This window comes from Notechis scutatus, chromosome 4 (assembly GCF_049901735.1).
Source record: "Notechis scutatus isolate UNSWTSFEM ecotype Mainland chromosome 4, rNotScu1.2, whole genome shotgun sequence".
NCBI lineage: Eukaryota > Metazoa > Chordata > Lepidosauria > Squamata > Elapidae > Notechis > Notechis scutatus.
In genome coordinates this window covers 136,780,017-136,807,284 of record NC_142012.1, presented here as the reverse complement: position 1 = coordinate 136,807,284, position 27,268 = coordinate 136,780,017, and the positions used below count along the sequence as shown (strand labels likewise).

Here is a 27,268-nt window from a genome sequence, read left to right as displayed (position 1 = left end):
ACCATTAGGTCCTTTCAGGGGTAGGATGGACCTTGAGTCTTTTAGTTTGTTGTTTACAAAATTGTAGAAAGCGTGGGTGGAATTGGTGTGTAGAAGGTTTTCCTCTTGTTTAATGTGATAATTGGTTAATTCAGTCTTTATCTGGTGGCATAAATTTTTGTATTGGCTTTTGAAATTGGCAACATGACCAGATTTGTTTTTCCGCCAAAGTGATCTCTTTTTGGATTGAAGCTTCTGTTTTTTTCTGGTTTTTGGAGTTGTTATTGGTACATATGACATACATATGACTCTATTGACTTCAAGTAAAATTATGTTGTAATGGTCTTCAACAGTATTGCATCCAGTGAATAGGGATCAAGGGATGAGAGATTGTTGTTTATAAGATCATAGTTGCCATTTTTGAAGTTATAATTGGGGATTCTGTCGTTGTGTTGATTTTCGCGCGGACGTACGTTGAGACAAAAGTCAATCATGCTATGGTCACTGTTGGAAAAGGGTTCTTGAATTTGTATTCTGTAAATTGAATTCAAACTATTGCAGAAGATGAGATCAAGGCAGTTGTTAAGTCTAGTATTGTTGGTTATCTTACTTTAGAACAAACTTGTGGCATCATGTTGCTATCACGTGACATTTCGTGATGTTTTCTCCTTTTGCAGAGTTGGGGTGGGCATGGCCTGTGCGTGATGCATCCAGCCTGCAGGCCACCAGTTTGACTCCCCTACTTTAGAGAATAAGATGTTCCAAAGGGTGACTGCTGCAGCAGAGAAGGCTTTTCTAGATCCCAATAGTTCGAGCTCTTTGACCTCTTCTGGATCTGTAATACACCCACTCTGCCAGCACAAGCAGGGTGGGTTTGTTTTAAGTGAGACAAGATGTTCCACCAAGTAGCCTGGACCGATGCCATTAAGGGCATTAATGGTCATAACTAACACCTTAAACTGCACTCAGAAGACCAATAATCAGTGAAGTTTCCACAGGTTGGCCTCCTAGGGCCCAAGACGCCTTCCACTTTGCTGTCTTTCAAGTTTCAAGGGTGCCCTGTCCGCAAAAGCCAGTGGGAGGTCACTGAGTAGGCAGAGTCCTGAAATCCTGTTGCAGTGTTGTCAGATCTATCCTTTCCTACCTGCATTTCTTCAGCTGCTCTGTTTTGCCGATCAGTCCAGCAAATGAGCGTCTGCGCTGTGTGTCAGGCAGAGACCAGAACTCCCTTCTCAGGAAAGGGGCCCTCCCTGTGCCAGGCCCGTCCTGTTTCTCCTTGCGGCGCCAGCACCCAGTCACTTTGTTCGGGGTGGGGTCGCTCTGCCGTCGCCCTGCCCCCCACTGGCCCTAAGCGTTGGTGCCATATACAGGGGTGGTTTCGTTGTTCACCTCTGGACTGGTGCTCTGAAGGCAACAGACATAGCTGGTCGCGCTGGTTTCCCCCCGCCCCGGGCTTTCCGCCTTTTTTCCTGTTTTCACTTGCTGCTGAACGAGGCACAGTGCGTTAAAAAAGCAGGAAAAGAGGGCTGTTCAAAGCTGCTTCTCTGCATGGGCGTGCTGCGGTTACAGGCGCCTGCAGCGCAGAAGCTCATATTCCAAACCGGTAGTACCCTGTCTCCCCCCCTGCATGATAATTTCATGCCTTGGTTATCCTGATCCATTTGGTTAACCAGAGCTTCAAAGGAAGCAAGAAAGACAGTGCAACAACAAAACATCCCATCTAGCTTTTTAATATAAATGACAGAAAATAGAAATTGATAATGGTTCTAATACATGGAATGAGAACACATTGTTCCATTAGGAAAAGAGTACAGTCTTTCCTATGAAAAAGCATACCAAATGGTCTGATCACAGATGGCACTATCTGAACATTACGAACCAACATGTTCTACTTTGTGGTCACCTTTTCCATCTTTGGTATTATTCACAGAAGGCTCTTGCAAAAAAAGAAAAACTGGCAGATTTGTTAGAAGGATCAACAGAAGGAAGAAATTTTGTAGAAATTTTATTTTATTCATCGATTTATTTTAAGAATGCTGCATTTTTATGGAAAGAAGGAAAAGCTAACAATTATAACAATATCTTATATATAATCAACATGCATTTGGGGAAAAATGACATTTATATATTAAGTGCAAGATCTTTGTCCTAGGTAGAAGGATATGAATAAATAAATAATAATAAATGTAGTCACTTCTGAGAAGTGGCTACAGTCATAATCAAAAGTCACAATCTAAAGTCACTTTATGTAAGGTAGATGGCCATATAAAACATAATAATAATAATACATTGACAAAATCACCAACAGTCAATTGCAAAAGTAGTTTTACTTGGAATAGCTTGCATCCCGCAACAATACATCAAACAAAACATTGGCCAACCTCAGGTCCTTGGGAACAACTCCATAGGTGGATAAAAATGCCAAATCCAGTCTAAACACATCTGGCTGACAAGAAGTATAAATGTCAAACAATGTAAGAATATTTAGCAAAGATATGGCAGTAGAATTTGGGCTAAAGAAATATGCTATAGTAGTGTAAAATTACAAATAGAAATTACAAATGGAATTGACATGCTGAATGGCCCAATCATCAGGAGTCAACAAGATGAACCCTACAACTGCCTGGGGATTTTACATGTAGGTTTACCATTAAGCACAGACAAGTTAAGTATATACTGTAATTAGTAAATAATATCTCCAAAGGAAAAAATGCTAAAGACAAAATTTAATGGTGGAAACATCATTAATTTCTAAATACCTATAGTACAAAACAGTGCTGGAATTATTAACTGGTCACAAGCTGAACTGGATGATTTGGACAAAAACCCAAGAAAATTATGACAATTTACTACACATTATATCCCTAAAGTGATATTCATATCTGCTCCTCAGAAATGGAGACAGAGGTTTACTTCAGGTCAAATAATTTGATTATCTAAATGACAGCGAAGAACAAGCATTGATGTGAATTAAACTTTGGAACTTACTGATTGTACAGGAAACAAAATATGAATATCAAAATAATGTAATAAACCCACAAACAGAATACTGGCAATGAAAAGCACTACATGGTCCATTTTTACAAAAGTTCAAGGAAAAGTGGATAAAGATAACCTAGCACTGTCTTACACCTGGGGCATTACAAAAAGGAACCAGAATGCAATCAAGGCCAGAACTGGAAAAAAAATCATCAAATGATTCAGAGTGCAGATTGTGCAAAGAAGCAGAAGAAACAGGGGATGATATATTCAGCTCGTGCAAGAAGATTGCATAAACTGATTATAAACAATGTCAGTCACTAGCACAGTTGCCAAAGTGTGAATAAGTGATGTGGAAATACTGCAGGCTAGTATAGTAAAAGACAAAGAACTGGAGAAAAACAGAAAATGTCTGAAAATCAAATCAAGTTGAAAGATTACGACATAAATCAGCCATGGTGGTCTCAGTGGTTATTGCCATACTTGGTGCCATACCAAAAAAATCTTGGACGGTACTTAGGAAATCTACACATTAATAACATTTCCATCTGACAATTGCAAACCACCACCTAGCTTTGATCTGCAAATATACAGTACTATGCCAATGCATTAGAACATCCTAGGAGGTTCTTGGAAGAACTTGATGCATATGGAGACTGATACCAACTAAAGAACTGGCAACTGTTATTTCATATTGTTGTGAATATAATAATAGTATAACGGAAGACACCATTTAGAGCATTGAGTCAATCCGCTACTCAGTGCAGGAATTCATCCAAATTTAAAGGCCATGGCAAATAGTTGCCTAAGCTCTGCTTACATACATTCAATGTATCTCACTACTTCTGTGGGTAATTGGTTTGATTATCAGTTATTGTTTATAAAAACTGAAACTAAAAATCTAACACAAGCTAACATACTGGTTTTATTTGGTATGCTTTCTTTCTTTACATTCCTATATTTCTTTCCCCCCACACCACCCCCAATAGCTTTTTATATAATTTCATTGATTTTTGCATGGGGATGCCTTATTAAAGCCTTATCCAAGTACATGAATGCAATTACCATATTTTTCAGAGTATAAGATGCTCTGAAGCATAAGACGCATCTAGTTTTTGGGGAGGAAAACAAGATAAAAAATGGAAAGGGCTGAAAACAGGATGCAGATGCTGAAAATGGGTCCCATGGAGCCAATAGGCGATGGCAATCCCTGAAGCTTGTGCTAATCAGGCTGTGCTGAAGCTGACCAGGCTGTTTGCTGTTTGCTGCAAGGAGACAAATTGCTGGGAGGCAGAGGCTGAAAGTGGGGGCTGGTGGGTGGGCAGGGCTTCAGCAACATTCTCTGTATAAGACGCATAGACATTTCCATCCACTTTTAGGGGTGGGAAAAGTGTGTCTTTTCCAAAAAAAAATATGGTATATAGCTACTCCTTGTGTTTCAGAACAAGCACAAAGCTGCTTAAGATCTGTCTTTCTGGACTTTTGAGCCTGAACTAGTACTTTTTCCAATGTACAAGTAGTCCTTGACTTACGACCACAACTGAGCCCAAAATTTCCATTGCTAAGTGAGTTTTGCCCCACTTTATGATCTTTCTGGCTACAGCTGTTAAATGCATCAATGCAGTTGTTAAGTTAGTAACATGGTTGTTAAGTAAAACTGACTTCCCCATTGATTGATCAGAAGGTCACAAAAGGTGATCATATGGATACTGCAACAGTCATAAATACATGCCAGTTGCCAAGTTCTGATCACATGACTCTGAAGATGCTGCAATGGTTCTAAAGTGTGAAAAAAAAGGTCATATGATGTCCTATGGTCACTAAACAAATGGTTACGTTGAAAATTATAGGGGAAATATTCTTGGAAACAACGGTGGGATCCCAGGGAAAGACTACCCTGCCAATTAAAGCGGAATGGGCTTTCTCTCTTTTCTTCATTAACTTTATTAGCATTATTACTGAATGGAAAAATGAGTTTGGTGTAGTGGTTAAGACATCAGGATAGAAACTAGGATACCATGAATTCCAGATAAGAGTTCTAGTCATTGCACAAAGCCAGCTGGGTGACCCAGGGCCAGTGACTCCCTCTGAGTTTAGGAAGGAGGCAATGGCAAATCACTTCCAAAAAAAAAAAAAAATCTTGCCAAGAGAATTGCAGGGACTTGTCCAGGCAGTTATCTCAATTCAACACTGACTGGAAGGCACACTTGATAATGGTGATGATGTTATCCACTCAGTTGTGTCTGATTCTTGGTGATTCCATGGGTCAGGTCTCTCCACATCTTCCAATCTTGCACTATTTTGGAAGGCACACATACACACTATATGGGGTGGGGGAGAGACCACCGGGCTGAGAAAAAAATGAGAAAACAGGATTAATGCCAGCAGAGATCCTGATTTTTGCCAACATTTTGCCAACTGGAAAATAAGAGCTTGGTCTGGAAACAGCCAGAAGAATGCTTCGACATCGAAGCTCAGCACAGACCACAGCAGATTACATGTTGGGTGGGCGCCATCTGTCCCCTGTGGCACATTAGAAGTGCTGAAATGAGGCCGAAGGAGGAGGGCGAGCAAACAGCATGGTGTTGAAAGAACAGCCTATTGCAGTACTCGCTCGATATGTGGCAGTTAGGAAAATGCATTTTGAAACGGCGAGGGCTCCTGGTTCGCCTGCCTACGATTTTGGCGCACGGCCCCGTTGACTTTGACGAACGCCCCCCACCCCCACCTCTCCCTGATCGCTTGAGATGGCGATGGTAACGGAATTCAGCCTCTTCGCAGCCCCAAACCCAGCCTTCTGCAAGACCTGCGGGAAGGCTCCGGATGTCGTTCAACCAAAGCCGCTCTCGGGGCTCTCTCCGGAGCGACTCGCCGCCTGTTGCTGCTGCTGCTGCTTCCGTCGCGGTCGGGACTTCTCGTACGGCTTCTCGCCTCCACATCTCCCCCCCACGCCCCCACGCGCCCCTTTGACAACCCCATCCGTGCCTTTGCGGGGGTGGTGGGCTATCATGCTGGGCTGGGGAAAAAAGTGAAAGCCCCAGGTTCCGCTTCCTGACAGAGTCTCGCCTTCAGTCACCCGCTAAGGAAAGGTTGGCTCTCCCGCCCGCCTCAGGCGCAGATGGCCGGGGAGAAGACGCGGAGGTTCACCCGGAGCTTGCTGAGACCGAGCATGGCAACTGAGCTTCGCCAGAGCACCGCTGCTGCCACCGCCACTACCACGAGCAGCGCCAATCGCAGCCGCTTCCACAAGAGGGTGAGTTCAGTTCTTCTCTTCCGGGCAGCGAGGAAAAGGCGCGAAGAAGCGTCCAAACGAATCCGTCGCGACTCCGCAGTTAGGGAGGGAGGGGAGATTAAGGTCCCTCGGGCAATTGCCCCCTCTTGGGGCGAGGTCGCAAAGTTGTGGGATGGTCGCTTTGAACGGGGAGGATTGCGGGGTGGAGAGAGGGCCGATGACAGAAGACCGCTTTCTCCAGTATTGTTCAGAAAGCGGGGTTAGCAACTGGCAGGCAGGTTTTATTTCCAGATCTCGCCGGACACCAGCAGAGAATTGAGCTTAGAGGGTTTGTGTATAAAACCGATGCTCCCACTGCTGGGCTATGTCTGCAATCCAGAGGTGTAAGGCACATCCCTCTGATGATGGGAAGGCATTTTCCTTCACTCATCTTCCTGTGATTTTCAGCAATGCCAACAACTCAGCATGGTTGTTGAATTATTATTGTATGATTATTGAATATATTTTAAATATGCACATGTGCACAGCACACACACACACACAGACACACACACACAGACACACACACATCAAAAACACAGAATTAGCCAGGATGTTTTTAACAGCAGGAAAAATGAGGAAGGTGCCATTCTGTGGTCAACAGTCTTGACTTGCTCAAAAATGAGCAATGCACTGCAATGCAATCTTAGGTATGTTTTCGTAGAAGTTGTGTAGAAGGAACTTCCTAGTTGCCAGTTGAGGTGGTGAATTCACCTTGGCTGGATGTTTGCATTTAAGAGTAGAGAGCAATCTGTTGGAGAACCTTTAGTTTGGGTTCATGCTTTGGGCTGGAAGTTGCTAAAATAAGCCTCCCATGTCAATCATCCTTCATTGTCACACGAACACACTTGCAAGGCCTCAGTCATCATTGTTCTTTTTTTCTGTTTTGCTTTTGTAACATCATACTTCTTTTCAGCAGCAACCTCTGCATCGGAGAAAAATGAAGAAACAAAAATAAACTTGATGAATTTAATTATATTACATATATTATGACATAATAAATATCTACTGTCAACTTTTTATGGTTCACTTCATTATTAAGCAGGCAATACCATAAAAATATTCATGATAATATTTTTTTTGGCATTAAGGTACAACAAGATTTGTCATATAAATGATTCATTAGCCATCCAATGCCTTTTATCTTATTTTATCCCAGTATAATTGCTTTCTAGGATAACAGAAAACAGAGTTCGAAGGGACCTTGGAGGTCTTCTAGTCCAACCCCCAGCTCAGTCAGGAAACTCTATAGCATTTCAGACAAATGGTTGTCCAATCTCTTCTTAAAAACTTTCAGTTTTGAAACATTCACAAATTCTGGAAGCAAGTCATTCCACTGATTAATTGTTTTCTTGGGAAATTTCTCCTTAGTTCTAAGTTGATTCTCTCCTTGATTAGTTTCTATCCATTGCTTCTTGTCCTGCCTTCAGGTGCTTTGGAGAATAGCTTGACTCCCTCTTCTTTGTGGCAACCCCTTAGATATTGGAACACTGCTATCATGTCACCTGTAGTCCTTCTTTTCACTAAACTAGACATACCCAATTCCAGAATTTTTTTTATATGTTTTAACCTCCAGTCCCCTAATCAGGTTCCATTCTGGTTTTCCCCGTTTTTTATCATTCATCTTTTTCTTCCAGTTATAACCCTTGGAAGTAGGGTTTTAAAATGATAAGCAACATGCTGAATGGTTTTTTTTTTTTTCATATTGTAAGATGAAGAAGAATTAGCAACGCAAAGACAAAATTACTGTTTGCTAAGCATTCCAGAATTCACTGGTCGTAACCAATAACCTTGAACTTGAACAACTTAAGGTATTTAAATATCTTGAAATTGCCTTTCGGGCCTCCAAAGAGAGAAGTGCTCATTTATGTAATCCAAATAACCTTTGGTAATTGGAATATTTGGGTAACCTATTTATCCCTGTTACCTTAAAACTATTTTCTGCAAAGTATGCTCTCAGTTTTTTTACAATGTACAGTCAACATTTTAAAGAATTATCTTCCAAATTCCAGTTCAGTGCTTCAAAGGTATAAGCTTTGAATACTGTAAGCCTGGAATAATTAAGCTTGACTCCAATACTTGTTTGTTTGCTTGGTTGTTTTCCTTATTGTTTAAAATTAGTATTGACTCTTCTGACAGTAGAAGATCATTTCAGTGCCAAATGGAAAGCTAAATTCTTATGGATTTCTCTTGGAAAATCTTTCTGTGGTACACACAGGCCAAAATCGTGTCCTGGTCATGGAAAAATAATTAGATCAGTCTCATATGCCCAGAAACATATTTCTAAGAAGTGATTTTTTTTCTGTTTAAACCTGTAAGATTTTGAAATCTGACAGTCTTGCCATCAACTGTTTTAGAAGGTAGACATAAGAAAACACTGTATAACACCTGTATGTATCATGTGGCTTAGGAGCTATAGATACATTGCCTGTATTCTTCTAAATTATGGGATTTATTGAGAGTTTAAATGTCATTGTATTTATCTTCATATAGTAAAATATTCAGAGTATACTGATGTCTTTTATATGCAAATTATTTTCTTCAACCAATCACATGTCAACCAACTGTAGGTCACTAGGTTTCAGTAGACTGTCTTAAAAATAGCGGGATTTGGCATTTAATTATTTCACTCACTGATGAGATAAGAAATATCAGCTGATGGACAGAACAGATTCTGTTGAAATAAACTTCCTGCCAAGGAAGTTTATGTTTCTCCCTTGACTTTATACAGGAGTTTTATATCTAGAGTGTCAGTGTGATCAATATCATCCTCTTTATAGTTTAACATTGAATGTTTAGTTTTAAAGCTGCTTTAGTTTTGAAGAATCTTATGATTTATGACTCTTTTAGGTTCATAGTTTTAGGTTAATAGTGCTTGGTCTCAATATTTATATTTAGGAAGTCAATTGAAGTATTGCTTGCTGATTTGTATTTATTTTGCTAGTTTGCCTGTTCTATTTTATGCTGCTCAATTCAACATAAAGACTGAATGGCTTTTCAAAAGAGTTTTCAGGAGAGCTAAGAGATACAGTGAATGCTTTCAGTTTGCATGGCTTAAAACTTTCGCTTGCCCCTTAAAACTCATTTACCCAATTATGGGATCATTAGCAAGTTGTTTACAGCACAGATCATACCTTTTACAGTGCTGCCTTATGGAATCACTTTCCATCCCCATTAGAGAACACATTTCTCTTTCACTGCTGAAATGGACTCAGCCTGTGCACATAAAGAACTGATATTATATTCTTACAGGTATCTTCAAAGCAATATTATACTCTTACAAAGATCTTCAGAGCTCTAGCTAGTTTTGGAACATTCTCAACCCAACTCCTTCTAAAACAACAAGTTGACTGACACAGTGCGTTTGTGTCAGAAATTTCTTAGTATAATCCATACTGTCCCCTTTAAAAACAGAAAAAGTTTATTAGCCATCCTAAGAAAATTGATGCTTTTGCATTTGAGACCTAATTTTCAATGAACAGCTGAACTACACATTTCAAAAGCTGCATTTTTGTGTAGTTGCAAATTTACAGGATGTTAAATGTTTAAAAAGAAGGAAATTAAAATTACGATGGGGGGAATCTTTTAGTTGTAGTTTTATATACAGGTAGTCTTCAACTTACGACCACAATTGAGCCCAACATATATGTTGTTAAGTGTGACATTTGTTAAGTGAGCTTTGCTCACTTTATGATTTCTTGCCACAATTGTTAAGTGAATCACTGCAGTTGTTAAGTTAGTAATGTGGTTGTTACTGAATTGTGGTGGCGCAATGGTTAGAAGGCAGCATTGCAGGCTAATTCTGCTGACTGCCGGCTGCCAGCACTTTATCAGTTCAACTCTCAATGGCTCAAGGTTGACTCAGCCTTCCATCCTTCCAAGGTCGGTAAAATGAGGGCTCAGATTGTTGGAGGAAATATGCTGACTCTGTAAACCATTTGGGGAAGGCTGTAAAGCACTGTGGAGCAGTATATAAGTGTAAGTGCTATTGCTATTGTTAAGTAAATCTGGATTCTCTAATGACTTTGCTTGTCAGAAGGTGATCACATGATCCCTGGACATTGCAACTATCATAAATATAAACTAGATGCCAAGCATCCAAATTTTTATCATTGACCATGGGAATGCTGCAATGCTAATACGTGTGAAAAACAGTCATAAGTCATTTTTTTCAGTGCCCTTGTAACTTTGAACAGTCAATAAACGAACTGATATAAGTCGAGGATGACCTGTACACAGCTTTCCTTCTACGTGTGATAAAGATAGACTGTTACAGACTGGAAAACTAGCAACTGCAAACTGATGAAAGAAGAAAAGGATTCAATAGAACTTTGTTTACATTCTGTATTGTACTTTGTGGCAAAGTGGACTTGGAGTTAGGGAGATAACATATTTAAATAAATAAATAAACAAGCAAATATAAAGAATCTGGCAGGCCACCAGATGGCACTGATCTCCTTCTAATGAGAAAAAAGTTGCTTTAAAAGATTTCCTTTAAACATTTACTCCAAACTGATAGCAAAATATAATGCCTTAAAATGTGCAGGGAAAACAATGACACATAGAATAGATATATCTCCACTTAGTGTGGTTTCTAGTTAGACATTTACGTTTTTCTTCCCAACTAACAGATTTGTCAGTCAGACTTTCCCTTCTATTCAATTTACCTGCATTAGTTTCTCCTTTTCTAGAAATTTGACTTGTGCTGAAAGGACACTGCTTTCGATTCTTTGCTCTGTACAGTTTCTTACTTGCATAGTTCTGCTTTCCATTTTCAGAGGAAACAGTAGAGGGTGAGGCTGGTGTAAATCTGTCTTTCTCTACATGCCACACAGCAAGCATCTTTCTCACATAAAAAAGTAGATTCAAATATTGCGAAATCTGAGTCTGACTGACATGAGAAACTGGGAAGGGCTTGTTTGATGAAGGGAACGAAGGAGAGCCTTCACAACACCTCCAGAAGGTTCACTCTAAATGGCGTGAATAAGCTTCAGGTGGGATATGCAGCTCAGTATAAATAAGCATAGAACGATGTACACAGAAAAGCCAGCAGTATATTAATGGGATCTGAGGGGAACAAACATCTTACACCTGAATGGGATATACAGATAGTCCTTGACTTACGACCACAATTGAGCCCAAAATTTCTATTGCTAAGTGAAGCATTTGTGAAGTGAATTTTGCCCCAGTTTACAAATTTTCTTGCCACAGTTGTTATGTGAATCACTGCAGTTGATAAGTTAGCAACCTGGTTGTTAAGTGAATCTGGCTTCCCTTTGACTTTACTTGTCAGAAAGTTGTAAAAGGTGATCTCATGACCTTGAAGCACAGCAGTGGTCATAAGTATGAGTCAGTTGCCAAGCATCTGAATTTTGATCACATGATCATGGGGATGTTTCAAAGGTTGTAATTGTAAAAAATGGTCATAAGTCACTTTTTCCAGTGTCGTTGTAACTTTGAATGGTCATTAAATGAACTGTTGTAAGGACTACTGTATTGCAACTGCTTTAAACTGTTAAAGACAAGTGCTATGTTGATGTTGTTACATGTTGCAAAGCACTGTTTGGAATCAAATCAGAAGTACATAGCCAAACTGTTTATTATCTTTAGTATATTAGTGTATCTTTTCATGTGACAACACTGAAGAAATGACATTTGGCTACAATGAAACATAGTTGAGTATACAGCTTGTATAACAGTGCAAATGTGCTGTCACCTCAAAATATCGCAACACATAGCCATTAATGTCTAAACTGCTGGCAACAAAAGTGAGTACACCCCGAGTGATAATGTCCAAATGGGGCCCAAAGTGCCAATATTTTGGGTGGCCACCATTATTTTCCAGCACTGCCTTAACCCTCTTGGACATAGAGTTCACCAGAGCTTCACAGGTTGCCACTGGAGTCCTGTTCCACTCTCCATGACGATGTCACGGAGCTGGTGGATGTCAGAGACCTTGCGCACCTCCACCTTCCGTTTCAGGATGCCCCACAGATGCTCAACAGGGTTTAGGTCTGGAGACATGCTTGGCCAGTCCATCACTTTTACCCTCAGCTTCTTTAGCAAGGCAGTGGTCATTTTGGAGGTGTGTTTGGGGTCATTATCAGGTTGGAATACTGCCCAGTCTCTGGAGGGAGGGGATCATGCTCTGCTTTAGTATGTCACAGTACATGTTGGCATTCATGATTCCTTCAATGAACTGTAGCTTCCCAGTACTGGTAGCACTCATGCAGCCCCAGACCATGACATTCCCACCACCATACTTGACTGTAGGCAAAATACACTTGTCTTTGTACTCATCTGGTTGTTGCCACACACACTTGACACCATCTGAACCAAATAAGTTTATCTTGGTCTCATCGGACCATAGGACATGATTCCAGAAATTCTTGTCCTTAGTCTGCTTGTTTGCAGAAAACCATTTGTGGGCTTTCTTGTGCATCATCTTTAGAAGAGGCTTCCTTCTGGGACAACAGCCCTGCAGACCAATTTGATGCATCATGCAGCATATGGTCTGAGCACTGACAGGCTGACCCCTCCCCCACTCCTTCAACCTCTGCAGCATGCTGGCAGCACTCATACTTCTATTTCCCATAGCCAACCTCTGGATATGACGCTGAGCACGGGCACTCAACTTCTTTGGTCGACCATAGCGAGGCCAAACCTGGCCAAACCTGAGTGGAACCTGTCCTGTTAAACTGATGTATGGTCTTGGCCATCATGCTGCAGTTCAGTTTCAGGGTCTTGGCAATCTTCTTATAGCCTAGGCCATGTTTATGAAGAGGAACAATTCATTTTTTTCAGATCGTCAGAGAGTTCATTGCCATGAGGTGCCATGTTGAACTTCCAGTGGCCAGTATGAGAGAGTGAGAGCGATAACACCAAATTTAACACACTTTCTTCCCATTCACACCAGAGACCTTGTAACACTAACAAATCACATGACACCAGAGAGGGAAAATGACTACTTGGGCCTCATTTGGACATTATTATTTAGGGGTGTACTCACTTTTGTTGCCAGCAGTTTAGATATTATTGGCTGTGTGTTGTGTTATTTTGAGGTGACAGCACATTTACACTGTTAAACAAGCTGTACACTCACCACTTTACATTACCAAGTGTCATTTCTTCAGTGTTGTCACATGAAAAGATATACTTAATTATTTACAAAATGTGAGGGGGTGTACTCACTTCTGTGATATACTAGTGTATATATAACTTCTGGATTTTGGAACCAAACATCAAAACTACCAACTAGAAGCAAGAATGTACTTTCCGTAAATTCCCTAGCTTTTCAACTCAGTCAGTTAGTTCTCTCTGTTTTATCCTGGACTCTTTATTCTACAGTTAAATTTATTTTTCAAAGGAATAAAAGACATGAGTGAGGAAACAAACAAATCAGTCTAAATATTAAAACATAACAAATGTAGGGAAAAGGAGAAATTACTACAGAAAAGAGAATAAAAAAAGATCTGGAACAGAAAGAAACAATCAAAAAAGATCTCAGTGAACTGTGAGTGAGTGGATAGATGACTAATATCTGAATCTCTGGGTTATTCTGGGTTCCAAAATTCCTTTCACATTTTGATTTGGGTAGTTTCTATATATTGCTTTACAAATGTGTAACATATTGAGTAGATATGCTTTGCCCTTTGGTTTACACACATTCAGAATAGTTTCAGACCTGTTTAAATGTCAGAAAAGCATCAAAATGATCCTGCTGTCCTTCAGTTTTTTATTCTTCTGCTAGAAAAGCAAAACCTGAGAAAAGAGAATGGCTTGCAGTGGTAAGAGAGGAGATTGACAAATTATTCTGTGCAATAACCTGAGCTAGCTTAAATTTAATTTTGTTCTAAGAACCATTGAGGGACAGGATGCTATCCCAAACCATGGCATAATATAACAAGCTATTATGCTGCTGTATTGAGTTTCATAAAATGTTATGGTTCAAAGGAACTATCAACACAAGAAATGAGAGGGAATCACTTAACATTTTGATCTTTATGTAGTGTGTAATACTGCTGACTATACCAGAGATGCTCTTTCACCTACACTGGCAGCCAGTACATTTCAATCCATGCTGCAACCTAATATGTTTTGTGCTAAAGCAGGCCATTTAGAATATCAGTTGGGGATCAGAATGGCTATCTAGCTTCCACCGTCTTTCAGTAGAGACATACAAATTTCAGGAGTGCATAGCATTGTTTCAACAATACTGCTTAAATTTCTAGACCACCAATTGGCTATTTTTCATCATTAGCAGATTCCCCTGCTCCATTAGGGTAAATAAACTGGCTAGGGATTTTGTATCACAGCCAAATTTCCATTTTTTCCCAAAGGGATACTGTAGCTTTTATTTTATTTAACAGAATCAGTTTCCTTGATGCAAGTTAGCAGCATATTTATTGGTATCCTGGACAGACTATTTACCGTATTTGCCGGCGTATAAGGCGACTGGGCGTATAAGACGCGACCCCCAACATTTCCACTCAAAATATAGAGTTTGTTATATACTCGCCGTATAAGACTACCCCCTCTTCCACACACCTTCCACTTTTGCACTTTTTTTTTTTTTTGACGCACTTTTCTGCTTTGGACAATTTTGAAATGAGCTAATCCAATTTTGAACCAAGAATATGCAAATAGCTATGGAGTTTAGAAATGAGTTTTAAAAATATTTTTCATTGCTTACCATTAAGCGTAAAATATGTTGTAAATAAAATGAGAACACAGGAAACATTCTCTTCTCAATACAGCTGATCTCTCTCTCTCTCTCTCTCTCTCTCACACACACACACACACCAAAAACCCGGACACTGAAAAGGCTGCCAAGGAACAGTATATTCAATGCCTTCTCTTTAATCAAGAAACAAGGAATTCCTTAGAATCTTTTTTTTTCCCCAAGTGGCCCTCTTTAAAAAAATATGGAGGTAACACTTTCATTCAAAAAGTCTTCCAGTATCTGGAGTCGCTCAGACATATTGAAGTGAGGCAGGAGAGTAAGTGAAATTTGAAATGATCCAGCTACCGTTTTCTTCCCCCCCGCCCGAAGGCCATTATCTCCACGTCAAAACGAACGAGGGGAGGCAAAGAAGCCAAACACGCTAAAAAGGATCTCTTTATTTTCCTACACAAGGTCACACCTACTTTTCCGCATTCAAAGGACAACCTCTCCTCACCACCACCACACACACACACACACCCCAATACCCGCAAACAATGTTCTGGGCATTAATCACCATTGCTACATTAACCTGGTAAATTTATACCCTGCCTCCCCCAGTGTTGCTTTGACGGCAGGATTTCACACAGCGGCGCTCGCTCGCTCTCTTCTCCGCTCTCCCACCGTTCGCACATGTTGGAAGCACCGTAAAACCTGATAACCCACCCGGGGCTCTCCCATCCTTAACCTACAGCCGCCCGCATGCAAAACCTGCGTGCAAAAAAAAAAAAGAAAAAGAAAAGTACGCCGCACGTGAGGATCTTGAATCCTTTCCTCCCCACACCGCTAAGGAAGGAAGAGGGGAAAGGTTGCGCAGCGCGTGATACCCGCCACACACACACACACACACACACACACACCGCTCCCCCAGCCTCCCTCCCGGCTGCAACTCAAGCTCAAGTGGGAGTCGAGTCCTCCCGGCGTATAAGACGACCCCCCACTTGGAGGCATGTTTTTCAGGGCAAAAAGTCGTCTTATACGCCGGCAAATACGGTACTTGGATTTATATGCTGCATCAAACCTAGAATTATGCAGACAAATTAGTCAAGTTCTAAAGCCATGTTCTTAATCAATAGTTGTAAGACAATAGCAAACAATCTTTCTGTTATTGTTATTTTATTTATATATTTAAGCTCCCAAGAGCTGTATGAAGGTTGACATCTGGAATATTTGCTTCCTTTTGTCCATGTATTTTTTGGATATATTTTGAAGGTATGTTATACCTGTTTGATTCTTATCAGCCATTTTGGCTTTACAGCAACAATCATACTATTGGTTTGTACTAAATTTCACCTCTACAGTTTGGCCATAAGTTTCCTGCACTTTTGTTAATGCAAAGTTTAGTTTCAAAAGACATGTATTCAAAAGAAAGGAGAATACAAAACTAGTTTATCAGCAACATTGTTTTCTCAACAAATCATCACAAACAAGAACTCAAAAGAGAATCATTTCCTAAAAGATGATTGCAGATGAACATGAGTGAATTGATAGTACAAAATATGGTATAAAGATGCTGAATTGTACAACTGGAGAAAAAACTGCTTTGAAATAAACATTTTTGGATGGCAACTTTTGCTCTCCTTGTGGTAATCCATTAGGAGAATGAATTGTCCTTTTCTGTCATCATGGATGAGATGCTTAAGTTTATATGAGTGGTTTGCAAATTCTCCCATGATTTATATAGCCGTTTAAAATATGATAAGGTGAATAGATAATTGTTCACTTATTTAATAGCACAAGTGTCTTTTCTATATTTTAAATATTTAAATAATTTAATATTTTGATGGAGATAAGGGAACAATTATCTATAATAATTCCCAGTGTTTCATTTTTACTGAAATATGATTGTATTCAACTGTCCATAACATACAGAAACTTATACTGTTTCATAAACCCAATATTTAAAAATAATTAATTGCAAAGTTTGTCTTCATCAGAAGTTATGGACCTCCAATCAATTATTACTTTATTTTGTTTTTATTAGTATTCCTGTCAAATTATTTGTAAGCTCTAATTAGATGAAATACTGAAAGTATATTGTCTGCTTTTTTGATACAGATGAATTTGTCGGACAGGATACTAAAACATAAGAGAAGCACCAGCTTGAAGAGTAGGTAATTAACTAGGTTGGATTCAAATTGAATGCCACACAGACTGAAAAATAATTGTGTTTTTATCGTACAGTTGGAATCTGATTGGCTTTTCTTAGTAGAACAGTTTATAGAATAGAATAAAAAATTTTATTGGCCAAGTATGATTGAACACACAAGGAATTTGTCTTGGTGTAAATGCTCTGGGTACATTAAAGAAAAGATACATTCATCAAGAGTCAAGAATTATAAGGTACAACACTTAATAATAGTCATAGAGTACAATAAGCAATCAAATCATACTAGGAGTTAATATAAATCATAAGGATACAAGCGACAAAGTTACAGTCATGCAATCACAAGTGGGAGGGGATGGGTGATAAGGAGTGATGAGATTAATAGTAATAGTAGTGCAGACTTTGTAAATAGTTGGACAGTTCTGAGTGAATTATTTGTTTAGCAGAGTGATGGCATTCAGGAAAAAACTGTCCTTGTGTCTAGTTGTTTTAGTGTGCAGTGCTCTATCGCGTCATTTTGAGGGTAGGAATTGAAACAGTTTATGTCCAGGATGTGAGGGTCTGTAAATATTTTCACAGCTCTCTTTTTGACTCGTGCAGTATACAAGTCCTCAATTGAAGCCAGGTTGCTAGTAATTGTTTTTCCTGCAGTCCTAATTATTGTCTGAAGTCTGTGTCTGTCCTGTTGGGTTTCAGAACCAAACCAGACAGTTATAGAGGTACAACTGACAGACTCAATAATTCCTCCGTAGAACTGTATCAGCAGCTCTTTGGGCAGTTTGAGCAGAAAGAACATTCTTCCTTGTACTTTTTGGATGACGTTTTTGATGTAAGGTGTCCATTTTAGGTCTTGTGATATGATAGAACCTAGAAATTTGAAGGTCTCTGTTAGGGTTTGGGGATTAACCCCTAGCAGAGTATTGCAGCAGTAGTCAAGCCAGGCAGCCAAACGAGAGTGGAAGGGCCCCAGAGTATACACACACTGAACACAAACACTGTTTGTAGTTTAAATAGTTTTTAATCCATTTAGAGTTTAAGCATTGTCATTCAGTCCATTAGTCATTCACAGTATTTCCATCCAGTAAGACTCACTAGTATAGTCCAAGTTAAGAGTCCTTGCAATATCTTTATCAGCCGATAAAGATATCTTCTCCTCCTCCGGTTTCTCTCTCCAGAGAAACAAACGCTGGATATTCAGTAGAATTACGCAGTAAATCAGCAAACAGTAGCAAACAAGAACAGTTCAGTCACAGGCACTCACAGTCAGTAATCACAGTTAGTCGCAGCAGCACACAGTTACAGCCAGTAAGCTTTCCAGCTTCTAATGCTTCCTTATATAGTAACTTCTAACCGCACCCTTAATCGGCTAATTGCCTGCTGCATTGTGCTTAAAGTGATAAGCACTTAAACCATGATATCTAAGTTTTATATATTTATTCACCCAAACCATATTTGGTATCAATGTTATACCTAACATACTCCCCTTTTGGGTGAAATAAATATATAATACCTTTACAATCTTATCCCATATTTTTCACAACTCTCCTGGTGCTTACTGGCACCTTGGGCTTTAGTAAAATTATCAGCTAAATTGTCCTCCGACATACAGTACTCTAGCTGAATCATCTTACTTCTTACAGATTGTCTCACGTTTAGGTATCTTAGATCTGTATGCTTGCTCCTTGTTTTTACTCCAATATTTGTGGCCATTTGAATTGCTGCCTGATTATCTTCATGTATAATTATAGGATACTCTACAGTTATACCTATATCAATTAACATTTGTTTATACATTATTAACTCTGTACATAACAATGATAAACAGGAGAATTCTGCCTCCATAGTAGACAAACTTATATGCTGTTGTCTTATTGACTTCCAGCCTATTAATGTCTTACCCAGCATTATGGCTGTTCCTGAAGTCGACTTTCTAGTGTCTCTATCTGATGCAAAGCTAGCATCTGCATAAGCACTCAGAATTAAATCACCCTTTGGTTCTAAATACAATGAATAATTCATTGTCTTTTTAAGATATCTTAATATCCTCTTAGCTGCAATCCAGTGTCTTTCACATGGTGCAGAATTGAATCTAGCCAACTGATTCACACAGTACGATATATCTGGTCTAGACCAATTACTAATATAACTCAAAACTACCAATTAAAGATTGATAAATCACCTTATCAAACTCAAGGCTTTGTTCATCAGTGTTGCTAAACTCCTGACTCATTGGAGTCTTAGCTGGCTTACAAAGCTCCATCTTGTAATCTTTTAGCAATTTGCTTATCTTATCTTCCTGAGATATCTTAAAACCTTTCCTTGTTTTCTTTATATTCAAACCGAGATACTTCTTTATCTCCCCTAATTGCTTGATCTTTATTCTCTTTCCTAATGATGCTATTATTTTATTTGCTTCATCATTAGTTTCAGTTATCAAAGCAATGTCATCTGTGAATAGTAATAATAATGATACTTTCCCATTTGTCTCCCTCTTAAACAGACATGGATCGGCTAAACCAGCTTTAAATCCTATATTGTCTAGTTCCTTTACAATATACTGGTTCCATTCATAGCCTGATTGTTTTAGACCATAGAGGCTTTTCTTTAACAACCAACAATCATTATTATCCTTATTTTCACTTTTAATACCAACAGGTTTTTTCATATAAATAATATGTTTTAATGGGGCGTGCAAGTAAGCAGTTTCCACATCTAAATGGTTAACTATATAGTTTTTACTAGCTGCCCACACTAAAGCTGCCCTCAAGGTTGCTGCCTTAAGACTAGGTGCAAACACCTCATCATAGTCATTAGCATTCTGCCTAAAACCTTGGGCTACTAACCTTGCCTTATGGATTAAATTACCATCTTTATCTATTTTTACCTTAAATATCCATTTGCAGCAATGGATTTCTTTCCTACAGGTAATTTGGCATTTTCATACACCTTCATATCACTTAATGAATTCAGTTCCTTATTCATTGCTGCATACCATTTTTCTTTTTCCTTAATAGGATACTTTTAATTTCTTCTACAGAATTAGGAACTTGATTAATCTGGCACACTGTGTTAGCCTGGTACCTATCAGGCGGTCTAGATACACGTGTAGTTCTTCTGGGAATTACAGGGCTTACAGGAGGACTTTGTTGAACTACTACCTGTTCATCTTCCTCATCCTGTTCAGCTATTGAATCTGTTTCTTCCTTTATGGGCACTATTTCATCCTGTATTTGTCTCTTTACTTTATTTTTAAAGTTACAGGGATAACTAATGGGATTTCTATAGGATTCAATAATTACATCTTTATTGGCATCCTGTTCTAATTTCTCCCATCCTTCATGTTCTAGAAATTGGGCACTAGCACTACATAACACTTTAGATGTGCCTTTCTCCCAAAATCTATATGCCCTATGGTTTGCCTGATAACCAACGAAGAAAAATCTTTTAGCTCTATGTTGCCCTTTTTTTCTGAGTTGTGCAGGAATATGCACCCATGCTGGTGCACCAAATGTGTGCAGGTAACTTAGATCAGGTTTCCTGCCATGCCATCTGGTAAATGGTATTTCACCTGTTGTTGTATTAACAACGTTGTTCAATATGTTATTAGCACACATTGTAGCCTCCCCCACAAAGAATCAGGTAACCCAGAATCATTTAACATTGTTCTAACCATTGCCTGTAGTGTTTGGCCTCTTCTTTCAATAAAAGCATTATGTTCTGGCCTGTATGGAGCAGACTTCTTATGCTCTATTCCAGCTACCTTAAGTCTGTTCTGGAATTTGTTATTAACAAATTCCGTACCATTATCTGTCACCAGGGTTATCAGTTGACGTTTAGACTTTCTTTCAGCAAACCTAAGCCAATTGAAAAAATGTTGATATGTTTCAGTTTTGCTTTTCATTAAATAGCAAAACCCATATCTAGAATAATGGTCCATAATGCTCAGTATATATCTAGCACCCCCCATACTGGGTTTCTTTGGACCTATTATGTCTGCAAATACTACTTCTAAAGGTTCTTTTGTTTTGAAACCATTTAGCCTATTTGCAGGCAATACCTTGCTCTTATCTTCACAGCAAACATTACAACGCAAATATTTATCACAAGGTTTTAACCTTATTCCTTCAGATAACTCAACTGTACGTTTTAGCATTTTAAAATTTACATGCCCCAAACGTCTATGCAATAAATGGATACATTCATCATGAGGCTTTATATTATTAAATACAGTTTGAGCCTCCCTTTTCTTACTATTATCTAATACATATAATGTTCCATTTAAAGCTGCAGTTACCCTTTTGTTATCTTTTTCAATTATGCAATTATTATCTTTAAAAGTAATTACATAACCTAATTTATCTAATACCCTTACAGAAAGCAAATTAAACTTTAGTTGCGGTACATACAACATTTTTATATCCTGGTTTATGTACGGACAACGTGCAAAACCTTGACCTTTCGCTTTCAGGTTCCAGCCATTGGCAAGAGATATATGTTGAGAGCTTGTAGACATTTTTATAAATTTTGTCTTATCTCTTGTGATGCAGTGGGATGCGCCACTGTCAACCACCCATAAATTATTCTTCACATCAGAGTTGCTAAACGTGGCTAGTTCAAATGCTTTCTTTGGCTTTTTTACATTCTGGCTTTTTCTCTTTTTGCAGAATCTTGCCAAATGTCCTCTGCCTCCACAATTAAAACACTTTTTAATTGTGTATGCCGTGAAGATAAATTCTCTTCTTCCAGGTGCTGTACTTTGCTTTGCTGGTTTCTTTCAAGCTTTGAAGATAATTTCTCTTCTTTCTTATCTTCTCTCAGCTCGTCACGCTCACGCCTTCTTCTGGCTTCTTCTAGTAGCCTGCCTGTAATCTCGGTTAATGAGAGGCTTTCTTTTGGCAATACTTCCAACGAAGTCACATAGTCATCATAGCTTTGATCTAATGAAGATAATATTATGTAGACTTGTTGCAGTTCATTAAATATAAGCTCTTTTTCTTGCAAATCTTGAAAAATGCTCTTCATACAGTTTAAATGAACTAACATATCTCCATTCCTCTGAAGATGCGTTCGAAAAAGCTTCCGTGTAAGATTTATATGTGCTCCTACACTGTCCCGAACATAAATCTTCCTGAGGTTCTCCCAGCAGTTTGCAGCATTTTCTTCTCCACGAATATGGACAAGCTGCTGATCACAGAGAGTCAGTCCTATGATGCATAAAGCCTGCTCATTCTGTAGTTTAAAGTCTTGTAACTTTTCTTTATCATCATCATTAGCAGGATCCCAGCTACTCACATCTGGTGGGTTTGCTATAATGTCCCACAAACCTTCTTTACGTAGAAGTAAACTACATTTCATTGACCATGAAACATAGTTTGTTCCATCCAGCCTGGATATCATGGACAGTTGTGACAAATTTACTTGTGCCATTACTCTTCAGATATTTTGACTATTTTAAACTAATTAAAACAGTTTGTTTTTACAGTAATGTGCAACTCACACCAACTCTCTCTGCTATATCCTGGTTAGTTAGACTATGCTTCTGGGCCCATAACCAAGGTTAGGGTTTGGGGATTAACCCCTAGCAGAGTATTGCAGCAGTAGTCAAGCCAGGCAGCCAAACGAGAGTGGAAGGGCCCCAGAGTATACACACACTGAACACAAACACTGTTTGTAGTTTAAATAGTTTTTAATCCATTTAGAGTTTAAGCATTGTCATTCAGTCCATTAGTCATTCACAGTATTTCCATCCAGTAAGACTCACTAGTATAGTCCAAGTTAAGAGTCCTTGCAATATCTTTATCAGCCGATAAAGATATCTTCTCCTCCTCCGGTTTCTCTCTCCAGAGAAACAAACGCTGGATATTCAGTAGAATTACGCAGTAAATCAGCAAACAGTAGCAAACAAGAACAGTTCAGTCACAGGCACTCACAGTCAGTAATCACAGTTAGTCGCAGCAGCACACAGTTACAGCCAGTTTTCCAGCTTCTAATGCTTCCTTATATAGTAACTTCTAACCGCACCCTTAATCGGCTAATTGCCTGCTGCATTGTGCTTAAAGTGATAAGCACTTAAACCATGATATCTAAGTTTTATATATTTATTCACCCAAACCATATTTGGTATCAATGTTATACCTAACAGTCTCTACTGTTGATACTGTGTTGTCTAGTATTGTAAGAGGTGGGAGTATGGGAGGTTTCTCCTAAAGTCTACCACCATTTCTATGGTTTTGAGTGTGTTCTGTTCCAGATTGTTCTGTTTACACCACGAGGCAAGTTGTACAACCAACTGTCTGTATGTGGATTATAACTTTACTTAGTGGTAGATAACTTTCTTATAAACTTCAGTTAAGCCCTTTTTTATGATAATAGCTTTATAGAGTTTTAGGTTTCATTGTTAGCCCTTCAGGGGAAATCCAAACAAGCATAATAGTGAATACTAGCTCTGTATTTATTATAAGATTATGCTAAGAGAATCTTATAAGTGTGAAAAATGTATAAGTTTTTCCTCTCCTCTCATTCTTTGAAAATGAAGAATACCTTCTGAAAATTTTCCCACCCATCCCCTTCCTTCTGTGAATAACTTTTACCTGATAGCTGTCCAGTCTCAGCTCTTTCTCTTATCTCTCAAGGTCATTCTTATATACCATTACATTTATAGTTGGGTTTACATATTTACACTTAGTCATCATTTGTAACTTGACTTATACATTATAGTAAGATATAACTTGACATTGTATGACATGCGTAGTTGAAGCTAAATAAATTGCTCACTGTGTATGAATCTAGTCATTATCTGATTTATACCTCCTCATGTTCAGGACTTAATGTTCAAACTACCATACAATTGTACTCATTTCACATGCTCAAAATTCTGCAAGGCAGGCTATAGCAATGTGTGAACAGAAAATAACCAGAAGTATAAGCTGGGTTTTTAAGAGGCAGAGGAACTAGAGATCAAAGTGCCAATATTTGCTGGGTTGTGGAAAAAGCAAGTGAGTTACATAGTCTGCTCATTGACTATGAGCATAGTCTGCTCATTGACTATGCTATAGCTTTTGATTAGGTAGATCACCTGTGGCAAATTCTTCAACAGATGGGGACACCAGGCCCCTTTCCTGTCTCCTGAGAAACCTATATGTGGGTCAAGAAGCAGCAATTAGAACACAACAAGGAGCAATTGGTTCAAAATAGGAGTATTACAAGGCTGTATATTGTCACCCTGGTTATTTAACTTATATGCAGAGTAGTTCATGCAAAATGCCAGTCTTGATGAACCTCAATCTGGAATTAAGATTTCTATGAGTAATATCAAGAACTTCAGATACATAGGTGATATCATTCTAATGGCAGAAAGTGAAGAGAAACTAAAAAGCCTGATGAGGGTGAAGAGGAACTAAGAAGCCTGATAAGGGTAAAAGAGGAGAGCGCAAAAATTGGCTTGAAACTCAACATTAAAAAAATGAAATCATGGCATCCAGTCCCATCACTTACTGGCAAATAGAAGGGGAAGACATGGAAGTAGTGACAAATTTTATTTTCTTGTTCTCCAAGATCACTGCAGGTGGTGACTGTAGTTCTGAAATTAAAAGATGCTTTGCTCCTTGAGATGAAAGCTATGGCTCAACTAGGGAGCATATTAAAAAGCAGAACAATAAGCTTGCCAACAAGGTCCAAATGGTCAAAGCTATGGTTTTTCCCAGTAGAAATGTATGGCTATGAGTGTTGAACCATAAGGAAGGCCGAACGCTGAAGAATTGATGCTTTCAAACTATGGTGTTAGAGAAGACTCTTGAGAGTCCCTTGGACAATAAGGAAATCAAATCTTTTAATCCTAAAGAAAATTGTTCCTTGGAAGGACATATACTGCAGCTGAAGGTCAAATATTTTGGCCACCAAATGAGAAGAGAGGTCTCATTGGAAAAAAACTGATGTTGGGAAAGACTGAAGGCAAAAGGAGAAAGGGACAGCAGAGGATGAGATGGTTACGTAGTATCATCAGTGGACATGAGTTTGGGCAGACACAGGGGAAGCAATGGAGGATGGAATTGCAACTTAGTGAACAACAATGACAACAACAACAACAACAACAACAACAATATTCAAGCCTTGGATAGTGATGTTTAACATATATCTAACAGGATCATATTTAAGATGGTGCAATAAATAAACAAAATCACAGTACAAAGATAAACTGCTTGATTTGCCACTGCTTTTAATTCTATTTGATTGAGTGATGTTGGCAATAATGTACTTAATAAATAGTTTGAATTCCCCCTTCACAGTTTGATTTAAAGGAAATCATACAATAGTGCCTACAGTATATTGTTACAGTGGCTAAATATCATACAAACCTAAAAGTTGGCTTGCTTGATTTTAGTTTAACATGACTGGTTACTCTGGTCATTGTATTTTGTAAGCCTTGATTTTTGGCTTATTGGATTATATCAGTTCAGCATAGTATGATCCATTCATCAAGCCAATGTTTAGTGACAGTTTCTCAATCATCAGTTGGTTTGTTTCACACAAACAAAAAACTTAGTCAGAGAATAATTATGACCTTATTCTCACAGAAATACCACTTTACTTTTATTCTGAATTGTACTATTTCAGATTTCTGGTAAGCATTCAGATGATAGTCACAAAGGTACTTTTTCCATTTTTCCATTCAGGTGATTCACTGTTTTCTCTGCTAAAATGTTATTTCCCTATATATGCAGAGCTGACAGGCTTTTCTCACTGATAATTACAAGCTGTTTTTATGTGAAAGTCAACATTTGCAGCTCAGCCTAGTAAAGCCGAGAATTTTATTGTCTTGCTTTTGTGGAAGTAGATCTGTACTTCTCTTCCCTAATATTTAAATATGAATAAGAACTGGCTCAGACAGCACTATGAATTGAAGAAATAAGACAATACAATGCTGTGGCAAACTACCGTGTTTCTCACATAATAAGGCCGGGCCTTATTTTTTTGACCCCAAAAACGGCTAGAACGTCTTTTCGGGGTGACTTAATTCCCCTTGCATCCTCGGGTGGGTGGGCGGGCGGCGACAGCTTGGATATTCGGGAGACCTTCGGGTTCGGGCCACCGTTGCTTTCCCTTCTCCCTTGCTGCCGCGGCATTAGAGCAAAGCCGCGGCGTTTGGCGCAGCCACGTGCGGCCAGTCAGGGCTCCTCCCTGCAACCGGAGCCCTGAGGAGCACTTGGTTTCAGGCGCTCCCGTCTTCCCTTTGCTTTCGAAGGTAAAGCGATTATTTTACAAGCCTCCCCTGCCCGAGGGCAGCCCAGCTTAAACGGAGAGGCTAATTTCCGGGGCCTCTTCCGTTCCTCCCGACCTCCCCTACACTGCGCGCCTCTGGCGCGCGCGGTCCCTTCAGCCCAGCGAGCTCTTCCACGTCAAAGAAAGCCAGGCGGGCTGCTGCAGGCGCAACAGCAGCGGGTCTGAGCCGCTCGCAGCGAAGCAGCCACCACCCTTGCCCGGCGCGGGAGAACGAGCGAGGTTAAGCGCCCGCCAGCCCGTCCTTCCTGCCTTTGGAGGCACCTGCAGCGCCTCCAGCGGCTCGGTTTCCCTACGGCAGAGCTCTCCTTCGTCTGCGGAGGGCTGCGGGAATGCGCTCGCCGAGAGGATCTCTCCCTCTCCCTTCCCGCAAGGTCAACGTCTGCGCTGCAGAGGAGGGAGCTGCAGCAGGTTCCTCCCTGCTTGCTGAGAGGTGAGGAAGCCGCGGCTCGCCAGGTGGTTGAGAACGAGGGGGCAGGAAGAGGCACACACACACCCGCGGCTCGCACCAGCTCTGCCCAGCATTTACGGCTCTGGCGCGGCCTGGCAGGATGAGCGGAGGGTCCGGCGGGAGGCGCCGCTGCCCGCCAGGGCCGCGCCAGAGCCGTAAATGCTGGGCAGAGCTGGGAAAGCGAGCCGCGGGTGTGTGTGTGCCTCTTCCTGCCCCTCGCTCAAATCTCACCCGGCGAGCCGCGGCTTCCTCACCTCTCAGCAAGCAGGAGGAACCGGGCTGCAGCCCTCTCCTCTGCAGCGCAGACGTTGACCTTGCGGGAAGAGAGAGGGAGAGATCCTCTCGGCGAGCGCATTCCCCCGCAGCCCTCCGCACGAAAGGAGGGCCCGCCGGTAGGGGAAACCGAGCCGCGGAGGCGCTGCAGGTGCCTCCAAAGGCAGGAAGGACGGGCTGGCGGGCGCTAACCTCGCTCGCTTCTCCCCG

The 27,268-nt window shown here is 39.9% G+C and overlaps 1 protein-coding gene across 1 annotated transcript in view; it reads left to right on the top strand.

Moving 5' to 3' along the window:
• The first annotated feature begins 5,823 nt into the window (after positions 1 to 5,823).
• Positions 5,824 to 27,268, top strand: part of DOCK10 (dedicator of cytokinesis 10) — a 173,842-nt gene continuing 152,397 nt past the window's right edge. Inside the window, exon 1 of the mRNA XM_087965039.1 lies at positions 5,824 to 6,211. Within this exon, the coding sequence (XP_087821165.1) occupies positions 6,077 to 6,211 (135 nt within the window). The 5' untranslated portion in view covers positions 5,824 to 6,076. The remainder of the gene's footprint in view (positions 6,212 to 27,268) is intronic.